At 34.9% G+C, this 11,638-nt stretch overlaps 1 protein-coding gene across 1 annotated transcript in view; it reads right to left on the reverse strand.

Annotated features, from left to right (window-relative positions):
- LOC126889812 (protein disulfide-isomerase TMX3-like) overlaps positions 1–11,375 on the reverse strand; it is a 107,596-nt gene extending 96,221 nt beyond the window's left edge. Inside the window, exon 1 of the mRNA XM_050658475.1 lies at positions 11,189–11,375. Coding sequence (XP_050514432.1) covers positions 11,189–11,222 — 34 coding nt within the window. The 5' untranslated portion in view covers positions 11,223–11,375. The remainder of the gene's footprint in view (positions 1–11,188) is intronic.
- Between the last annotated feature and the right edge of the window lie 263 nt (positions 11,376–11,638).

The following is an 11,638-nucleotide window of genomic DNA, read 5'->3' on the forward strand; positions in this document are numbered from 1 at the left end:
TAATTTGAGAAAAATCTTCAAATATTTTTTTCCATTAGAAGGATGTAATTGCACATATCAGACCATAATTTTTTATACCAAACAATATTATTTCATATACTGTCGGTTAGCTAAACTCAGACACAACTGGCTAGTGATTTTAGTCAATAATTTTGTCAATTTGGCAAAAAAAAAATGATTACTATTTAGTTAATAATTACTAAACAATTAGTAATTTTGCCAATTTTGGCAAAATTCTCAAAAAACAAAAAAATTACCTACTAAAATCACTAGCCAGTTGTGTCGAGTTTAGCGAACCGACTATATTTTAATTTCATAGCAAATGGAACGATCATAAAGGGGAAGCCGTATACTCGTATAAACCTTTTCAAAGCTGTTAAAGAATTATTGCTTTTAAAATATACTCAAATTGTATTTTTGAACATCTTATTTATTTTATATAATAATTAAATTCACTATCAAATGTCATTGATGTTTTATTAATACTTAATTTAAAATTTAGTTTGACATTCACGAAGTGTCAAACTAAAATGTAAATAACCTATGTTTTGCTTAACAAATCGAGATTAAAAAAACTAGCCTACTTAATAGCAACGATTTCAGCTGGACGTGTAGTGTGTCGGAAGAAAATAAAACGATTGTGACGTCACATTTTTGACTTTGAGGTCGATTATCTCGAAGACGGTTAGAAATATCGAAATGCCGTTTTCAGATTTGGATTCAGAAGAAAAAATTACATAAGAATCCATCGATAAATCTGATCTGAGTATTGCAGGAGCGGCAACGCAATAACACACACACTTTTGCGAATTTATAAACGAAATGTTTTCGTTGAACATTGCCATTACTGCTTGATTCCTTAGCATAATTTATTTAATTAGAAGGCTACAAAAGAAAATAGTGTAATGTCGAAACGAATTACACACAATAAACAATACGAGTGAACTTGAACAAAATTGTCTAATATCGGGTATTACAAAAATTTTGTAAAAGGAACAAATTTTGAATAAAAGCTCGAGGAATACACTCATATTCTTCACGATGTATGTTTTGAAGTTCTGCAAGACTTTCAGGCTGGCCTGGTTGACTTATATCCCTATGATGAAGTTAATTCCAAAGATGTTCAATGATATTCAGATCAGGGCTGCAGGCTGGTCATTCTTAAGTATCAATTCCTACTTCCCCAAGTAATTTGTCACGATTCTTGCAGTATGCGATCGTCCATTATCATGCATAAAGACGAAATTGTCCTCAATAAATGGACCAAATGGAACTACTGCTTCTGCTAAAACATCAACTATATACCGGTGAGCATTCAGAGGGCCATTGATGAAAAGAAGTTTAATTCGAGCCTCAAATGAGGTTCCAGTCCAAACAATGACACCATCACCGCCAAACTTTCTTTTCTGGGACATACAAGCTTGGGCATATCTTTTATTTCTCCGTCTCCAAACTCTCTCTTGGCCATTGCCAGACTTCAAACAGAACCGCGATTCATCAGTAAAGAGAATTCGGGTCCAATCCTGTATATCCCAGTGTTGATGTTGTTGAACAAAAATTAATCGATTCCTACAGTGTCTTGGTTGTAATTCGGGAACAATAGCCGGCCTTCTTGCCATTAGTCCTCTTTCATTGAGGCGTCTTCTAATCGTTCTCTCACTTTCACATTTCGAACCTCCTACAGACGGTTTCTTACAGCAATTGCAGTGTAATGGCGATTTCTTAAAAGTTCCATCACAATAAAACGATTATCTCTTTGCGAGGTAACTCTTCTACGACCGGAATAAGGTCGATGTGACCAGTCTCTAAAATAGTGATGGAAAACTCTCTGTACTGTAGTTCTCGGAATACTTAAAGTTTCGGATACATAAACTTGACTTCTTCTGACTAAAAGCTCAGTCACAAACTGTCAAAATCAAGCGTACAAGATCGCAATAAATATTTAAATTGAAACGCAATATGAAACAGTGCATAAAACTTCCAATGAATTTTTATTTTCGGGAATTTATAGGGTGGCCACTTTTTTTGCTGGTCAGTGTAGTTGTCAAGTTGTTAAAGTTGTAAAAGTTTTAAAGTATTGTAATATTCTTGGTGTTTGAATAAAGTTATTTTAAAGCAGAATAATAATACTATTGATTAATGTATTTTTTGTATGGAAAAACAATTATTTTGAATAGTTTCTTGACAGTAACATGACAGAAATGAAAGTCACATCTGAGAATGGACTGGATTAGCCCATAAGCATTGCAATTAGGTACCTACCCATGTATCTAGTAGGGTGGCGCTTACTGTATACTGATTTTTCTACAGCCTTTGATAGAGTGAATCATGATCTTTTGCCTACTTCATAAACTTCAGCTGCATGGACTTTCCTCCTTCTTATTTACAAGTGTTACTATGTTGTTAGCTATCTGATTAAACAGGTACAATATGTGAAACAAAATCTCTTGTTTCATGTACTATATCTGTTTCCTGTGGTGTACCCATTTGGGACATTTACTGTTTAACATACATATTCATTAATTATATAGCTTTAATATTTAAGCATGCAAAATTTTTACTCTAAGCTGATGATCTTAATCTTATATAGACTTATTATAACTTATATTTAGCTCATTGTTTTAAAGTTCAAGAAGACTTACTCATTATAGATGGTCTACTTCTAATGCGTTATTGTTGAACTTGAATAAATGTTTCAATATAACCTTCTCTAACTTTAGGTCATGCATTGAATTTAAGTATCAGAGACCAGAGACATTCAAATATTTTAAGTAGACTGAGTAAAATTCGAGATCTTGGTGTTATATTTGACTCATTATTATAAGAGACATTACAGGTCGGGCTCGGACTGAGTAGCTTCAGATTTGCGACAAGGACCTAAAGGGAATATAGTATGGTATCTTATGCCTCAACTGTTTGGTCGCCTTAATTCTTTACATGCAGTGCTGGAAAGGAATTTGAGGGTTTGTTCTTGGAAAATGAGATTATAAGGTCAAGAACTCAACAACTTCTTACATCTTCCTCCACTGTTTAGATCAGTGGTGAGCAAACTTTTTTAATGGGGGGCCACAAAGTTAAAAAAATTCTATAGGAGGGCCAGAATTACAGAAAAAAAGCATTTTGTGTTAAAGCGATATGTACATGGCTTAAAGCACACTTACTGTCCGTGCATGTACTTTTTGAGAAAATAGAGTTTGAATGTTTAAGCTCTTATAGTACAGCGCTATAGCACACAGTTTTGAAATGTCATTTATACCACACCAAACGCATTAGGACATACAATGTCTGTACAGGATGAGAGACTGTTAGGGGGTCATCAATGTACAGTGCATAACTCAATAATAGAAAAAAATGGACATACAATAAGTGTACTTTAACCCTCTAATGCATACAACCGTCTTGAGGCGGACTTTGATCAAAGTCATATTGGTATCAACGGGAGAAATTCTGGTTGCATACCTACCTAAAACTGTTTCGTGGATGACTTGTTTTATATGATAGTGATGTCCGTAGATTCATATCGGTCACAGAGCAGCCGAGGCGATTAGTATATGGGAACAATTAGTAGTATTGGGTGAAAAAATTATTTGGCCCGAAATACACATTTTTAGTAAAATAAGAACTTGTTTGTGGAACGCTAAGTGAAGCAGAAAAAATTATAGGTGAGTAGCTAAATACCTCTATTACACATTTTTCATCTAATTTGGGTTAAATCAATTTCGATATTTCTGTTATGTTCCATTTTTCATACTCCGCCTACAGGCGGACTTGTGCATTCTGGCATAGTAAAAATTTATTTTATGGGGTATTACTGAAGCGTTGTGAGATGCAGTACAGTACATTTTCCTTTTCAGATATGGTACAACGGAGATGCAGACTGTCTGGAATGACTGAAGCAACAGATGTTGAGAGTGACTATGATTCTGATCAACTTATGTTGGCGTGCAACCATTTGCATCCAACATGATAGCGTAAAGTCCCAAATAAATTAGATGTTGGGACAGAAAAAAGAGTTCACAATGAAATCGATTGCCCACAGATCATCAAAGTATATGATCGGCATAGGGAGGTGTTAATTTTATGGATGGACTATTAGGTCGGTATCGTATTCATATTATTATGAAGACAAGGAAATGGAGTAATCGTATTTTTTACCACCTCATAGATGTGGCGGTGATCAACCCTTACCTACTGTATCATATGATTCATGCACAAAAAAAATTGAGTTGCCAGTGTTCAGAACACAAATAGCTGAATCGCTCTGCTTGTGTGGCATGACTCCAGTCAAACAACTCGTTGGCCAACCTTCTAGTTGTTCACCTAAAACCACTGCAAGAGCACCAAAGAGAGCATATCTTCCGATGGAGGATATCCGTTACGATCAAATAGGCCACTGGTGTCTATTTCGGGATCATACTGGTAAAAAACAGTGCAAATTTACAAAAAATTCACATCTGAAACCCAAGCATATTGTATAAAACGCAATTTATCTTTATGTAGTTTAACCACAAAAACATGTTTTTACGATTTTTATAATAAACAATAATTTCAGTATGTTTTTATTTGCTTAGTTTGATAATTAAAAAAAATTAAATGCAGTTACCTTAACGCATGGTTACTGCACAAGTCTGCCTCAAGGCGGATGTCTGTTTTTTTTTCCTTTCAAAGGAAAACCTGGCAGTAATATCAATTTTTGCCTCAGAACATTTGTGTTCGTAAGTGCAAAATCTAACTTTCCTGAATTTTTCAGCTCGAACAAAAATTGATGCATTATAGGATTAAGCCATCGATGTATACTATCCCTGTTGATGGACCCTTTGCGGGCCAGAGTTGGCCCGCAGGTCATACTTTGACCATCACTAGTTTAGGTTAAGGGTCAAGACTGATATCATATTTCTATATAGCATTTTGAACAATCTTATGAATTGTTCTGATATTCTGGAATTGCTTGGTCTGAGGATGGGAAATTTACGTACAGGAGATAGATCATTGTTTCATATGGGATTTCATGCTACAAACTATGGGTACAATAGCCCTTTGGCTAGACTTCGCAGAAGTGGAAATTAATTTTACATTTCGCATGATCTATTGAGGTGTTCAGATAAGAAACCTACAAAGTACTGAAATGAGGAATAATATGAAGCTTAATATGAATTAATTAATATAAATTCAGGGAGTTGTCTGTCAAGTCTCTTAGTGATTAGACGTGTTTGATTTAAAAGTCGATTCACTAATTGCCGCAAAAAATACACAGTTTGTTTACCTTTTACTCATTTATTTGGTTAAGTTTTTTGGATTTCTACAAGTAAGTCGATTCATTACTTAATTTATCCTGGGAAATTATACTTAAAAATCCGACATCTGTCTGGGACGGATGTCGGGAACTTCACCTGGCGGCGGGAAGCCGCCGCGATCTTCAAATATAAGAATCGAGGATATCAGGGTTCTGGATGGCATGGAACTCGACGATTCAAATGTAAATATTAATCAAGATGGTTTTCGCGGATTTACAGAAGCCGATAAGAATAATATTGCAACAGGGGACAAAAATCAAGTTTTTCCAGCAGATAATGATAACAATAAAAGCTCATTAACAACAACAGCAAGTAATTTAGACCAGCCAAACCAGTCTTTCAAACGCGATATTTCCATTAATAATCGATTTACGTCAAGAGATACAGGTCCGTACTTAATTTTTGTGGAACACGAAGTTTTGAATGTGGGAATATTGCATCCAATGAGACTTGGTGAAAAACTGTTAGCACTTTCGGAATACGAAAAATCGATCTTAGAAATTAGTAGCGTGGGTCGTAATAGACTTAAAATTGAAGTTAATTCAGGGTTAGTTGCGAACAAATTAGTGGAAAATTCGGTATTCAAAGACAATAAACTGATAGCTTATATCCCCTCACATTTAACTGAAAAAAAAGGTATTGTGAGATCGGTCGATACATATCTGACTGAAAATGATCTTGTTAAAGTTATAAAATCAGAGTGTTCTGTTCGTAAGGTGCAAAGAATGTTTCGAAAAGTAATAAAAGACGGAGTGATTGAAAAAATCCCCCGTCAAATGATAATTGTCACATTTGCAGGGAACAAAATTCCCCAATTTATTTATATAAATAAAGTGAGATGTCCTGTAGACACGTACGTTCATCCTGTTATGCAGTGTTACAATTGTCTTCGTTACGGTCACTCTGCATCTCAATGTAAAGGAAAAAAGAAATGCCGAAACTGCGGCAAAGAAAATGATAACGAATGCACTCAATGTGATAACTTCTGCATTTTTTGTAACTCTAATTCACACAACTCGACAAATCGAGATTGTTCAGAGTATAAAAAACAAAAACGAACTAAGGAAGCAATGGCACACCTTAATATTTCTTTCAAAGAGGCCGAAAAAGTTATTGACAATCCTGCCTACACTAGTATTGTTCAAAAAAACAGATTTGCTCCGTTACTGTCATCCACTACTGAATTCCCTTCATTAGTTTCCAGGCCAAATACCTATTCCAATATTGCTCAAAGCTCATCAAAACATTTGCCTTCCATTGCAAATATTTCAAATACTGCAGCTTCTACTAGAAAAAAACGAAAAATACACCCATCGTCTCCTACGCTTATTACCGCTCCAAGCGAATTTAGCTTTTGTGCTAGCCCCGTATTCCAGTTCGGAAACTATAATAAAAATGTATCTAAAAATAACGATGAACATCTTAAAAATGAATTCGCTACTACTTTGAAGGATTCAATCAATAATTTCTTTTCAGATATTCCTGCTCGAAACCCTGCGATTAATAGTTCAGTTCCCTCTATACAAGATGTAGAAAATATAATTAACAGCGTGATTAAACATTTCTTTACCTGATATGGCCGGTTTAAAAATTGTCCAGTGGAACGCTAGATCAGCGTACTCTAATAAAAACTCTATTACGCAACTTTTTACAGAAGAACACTTTGATATAGCTCTTATTTCGGAAACTTGGTACAAACCTAAGTATGAAATGTCCTTACAGGGATTTAATATTGTTAGAAAAGATAGACGTAATAAACGAGGTGGAGGTGTTAGCATAATTATCTCTAATAATATTAAATACAATAATATAGTATTCAACCAAACATTTAATAAAAATATTGAAGTTTGTGGCATTGATATTGATGTCAATGGCACCAAAATATCTGTGGTTAGTATTTATCGTCCAGGTAGCATTGCAGTCACAGTGAACGACTATGTTTCTCTTTTTCAACAAATTCCGCATAATTTTATTATTGGTGGCGACTTTAACGCCCATCATGGAGCCTGGGGCTCTATAAACAATGATCATAGCGGTAACATACTCATGGAAGCTTTAGCATACTTCGACAACTTTATCATTGCAAATGACGGATCTCCTACCAGAGTATCTGCCCCTGGCTCTCCTCCATCATGTGTTGATCTTACCCTCATTTCGTCCAACTTTAGCTCACAATTCTCTTGGTCTGTTAAAGCAGATACGTATGGCTCTGACCATTATGCTATCACATTTGTGTTACAACAACTCAGAATTGATAATATTAATATTACCCCCATTCATAAATGGTCTATGCGAGAAGCTGATTGGGCATTGTTTCAAACAAAAATTGATAAAGATTTCTCCGAGATTCCGCTTTTCAACAATACTAACGAAATGATTAACTTTATCACCAATTCAATGACATCCTCGGCGGATTCAGCTCTTAAAAAAACTTACCCCTTCTCTCCTAAAAAGGCTCCTCATCCCCCTTGGTGGGATGAGGAATGTCAACAGTTAGTTACCCAAAGGAAGGAAGCTTACAAAACGTACAAGCGCAATATGGTAACTTCAAATTATATCAATGTAAAAAAAATAGATGCGCTCTGCAAAAGAACCTTCAAATTTAAAGCCAAACAGGCTTGGGCAGACTATTGTACTCAACTCAATAGGAATTCAAATCCCTCGGAAATTTGGCGCCGGATTAATAGATTTCAAAAGAAGAAAAATGATATCCAACCATGTGAAGAAAATGAGGCGGAAATACTTTTTCATAAATTGGCTCCAAGTTTTGTTAGTCCTTACATTCACTACACACCCACCAGTAATCATGATCATTCTCTTCTAGCCCCAGTTACACTAAGAGAGTTAGAACTTAATATCAAATCGTCAAAACTTACTGCTCCAGGCTTAGATGGCATCAATTATATGATGATTAAAAAGCTCCCTGACTCGGCGAAACACTTTCTTTGCAAAATATATAACAATATACTTTCAGGAGATACGGATTACCCCTCACTAAAACAGTGTCTAATTATTCCTATTCCTAAGGCCAGTGACAACAAAGCTCTGCGACCCATTTCTCTAATGTCTTGTGTATTAAAAACTTTGGAAAGAATTATCAAACTCAGATTAGAATGGTGGTTAGAAAATAATAACATCCTCCCCCAATCCCAGTTTGGTTTTCGGCGAGGTAAAGGTACTCTCGACTGTGCAGCCAATCTTGCAACGGAAATTCAGTTGGCTTTTTCAGAAAACCATTATTCAGCTGCCTTATTTTTAGATATCTCTAGTGCTTATGAAAGTGTGCTGTTGGATTGTTTATATGAAAAGTTAACATACATCCATATACCACCACAATTTGCATTTGTTCTTATTAATATGTTCCTCAGACGACAGATCTTTATAAAATGCAATACAAATACTCTAGGTCCTAGAGAGGTTAACTCGGGTCTGCCACAGGGGTCGGTGTTGAGCCCGCTTCTATTTAATATCTATACCCTCGATGTTCACAACCTTGGTATGAACGCAAGAATTTTACAATATGCTGACGATTTTTCTATATACACTACTCATAAAAACTACTCTCAATGTGTTAGTAATCTTAAGTATATAGTACATTGCTGCTTTAAATACTTTCCTGAACAGGGATTTGAAATATCACCTCATAAATCTGCTATTGTATTTTTTACCAGACACCAATTGCCAGAACTTAATAGCCTTACAATTCAAAATCACACTATACCTGTTTGCAAAACATACACATATTTGGGTATCACATTTGATTGCAAACTGACCTGGTCCAATCACATATCAAGATGCATTAAGAAAAGTGAAAAAAGTCTTAATATCCTAAGAGCAATTAACAGATATCATTGGGGCGCTGACCCTAACATTAACTTGATTTTCTACCGAGCGTACACTCGATCTATCCTAGATTATGGTTGTTTCTTGTATGGATCAGCCACTAATTCCAGACTTTCACAAATAGATAGGGTACAGTTCAAGGCTCTACGCATTGTTCTTGGTGCATTTAAATCCACTCCCACAGCTGCTCTCCTTGCAGAGTGTGGCGAACCCCCCATGCAACTTCGACGACAGTTACTAGCTGAAAAATTCGTCGTTAAACAAAAACGATTTACACACAACGACCTTATTAAAAATTTAGGCATCTTAACTGCATATAGCTACACTAATAAATACTGGCACAACAGAAACTGTCCCCCTCTAGCTGATGCATTTGCAACAGTCTCAAACATCGAACTACGTGATGATTCTGGTTTGCCGTTCTTCACGGCTAAATTCGATATATGTCTTACACAACCAAATATTATTTTTCCAGAATATAATGATAACCCAGCAATTAATAACATATCTATGCAAATAGAATTAGAGAAATTAGGTAATGTACATAAATTTTTTACAGACGGATCCAAATCCCCTACTGGAACAGGATGTGCAGTGTACAGGGAAAACACAAACGAAAGTTTGTTGTTTAAACTAAACAAAAACTCTACAATCTTTACAGCAGAGGCACTTGCTATATTTAAGGCTTTGGATTGGGCAAACAATTCACTGCTACCCTTGTCAAACTTGGCTATAATATCGGATTCGAAATCTGTTTTATCAGCTCTGGTGTACCCGGTTACCTCCATATACAATAACTCAATAATCGTGGAAATTTTGACAACCTTAAGAGCCTTAGATTATAAACAGATAAATACATTCTTCATATGGGCCAAAGGGCATTCCTCCATAACGGGAAACGAAACAGCTGACAAACTGGCAAAAAGAGCTATCACTGATGGCAAACAAGCCCCCGAATTAACGCTACAAGACGCATTATCTATATGTAAGCAAAACTTAAGAACTAAATGGGCAGACAAATGGACAACAATTAGATCTAACAATGCATTTCAGTACTGCACGCTTTTTCCAACACTTCCTTCTACAAAGCTTGCTAAAAGAAGCCATCCCAATAGAAAAATTAACACCAAATACATTAGGTGCCTCTTTGGACACGGAGCAGTCAACTCCAAGCTTTATAAGATGAAATTGGCCACATCCCCCCTCTGTGACTGCAGTGACAGTTTTGACGACTTTAATCACTGGATTTTTCAATGCAGTCATAATTCTAATGCCACCTCTTACCTTATTGCGGAATTAACTAAATTAAAAATCCCGTTTCCTCAAAATTATCTTTCCATTATGCTGGAGTGCATCCATAATCCCGAAGTAAGAGCTATTTTTTGTAACTTTTTGGGTCGTACGAGGAGACGCTTATAATTTCCTCAACTTTTAGGTCTGTATCAACCAATCCAAATTGTATTCAGTTAGGTATTAAATATATATGTATAGATTTGTAAAAACTGTATTTGTACCAAATAATTGTATTCAGTTACTGTATTTATATGTACAGATTTGTAAAAATTGTATTTGTACCAAATTTTGTTCAGTTATATGTATAGACTTTTAAATGTTATAAATTTTCGTGGCAAAACGGGTTCTTCCCAAAGCCAATAAACCAAAAAAAAAAAATATAAATTCATGGTTGAACTCACAACAAACTCACATCTACAAAAAATTTAGATTGTTCACAATATAATTAATTTATCTACAATAAGAAATTTAAAAAAATTAAGATGACAGCCGATTACAGAAATTTATAGTAAATTAGTTCTTCTTCGAAAAATGTTACTCTTTAACAAAATGGAAAATATTGATAGTTTAAATTCAGTATCCATTAGGTATAACTTTCTGTTGGTATAATATTACATATTCAACATATCCAATGCATTATCAAATTAGAAAATAGATATTTCTAATTTTGTGGAGGGCATTCCTATTTATTGCAACTCATGATTTATAGTTATAAATTACGAGTTTACATTTTGCTTGCTATTTTTTCTAATACTTACCTATCAATAAAAGATTAAATGTGTTAAAAAACATTTTTCAGAATTATTCAAAGGACACGTCACATAATATTATTAGGTATAACAATCGATTTACAAAATTTAATTTACAAATTAGAGCCACATTTGTTTATTATTTTTATAAAAGTCAATAATCAATTTTACAATCAGATCACAGAACAAGGTCAGAGACGTCAGTTTCATGTTAGGTTAGCGTTTTATGTATGACAGATCGAAGCAGTGTTCAGAAATTGAACTAACTGATCGACTGGCAAAAATTATACACTGAGCAGCAAAATTAAAGCACCACCCATGAACGTTATTATACAGGGTGTCCAGAAACTCTACCGACAAACGAAAACAGGAGATTCCTTAGATAATTTTAAGACTTTTTCACCCAATTTACCTAGTCCGAAAATGCTTCCTAAGGGAGCTAGAGCTCTTTGAAGATGG

This window comes from Diabrotica virgifera, chromosome 8 (genome assembly GCF_917563875.1).
Source record: "Diabrotica virgifera virgifera chromosome 8, PGI_DIABVI_V3a".
In the NCBI taxonomy this organism is placed as follows: Eukaryota; Metazoa; Arthropoda; class Insecta; order Coleoptera; family Chrysomelidae; genus Diabrotica; species Diabrotica virgifera.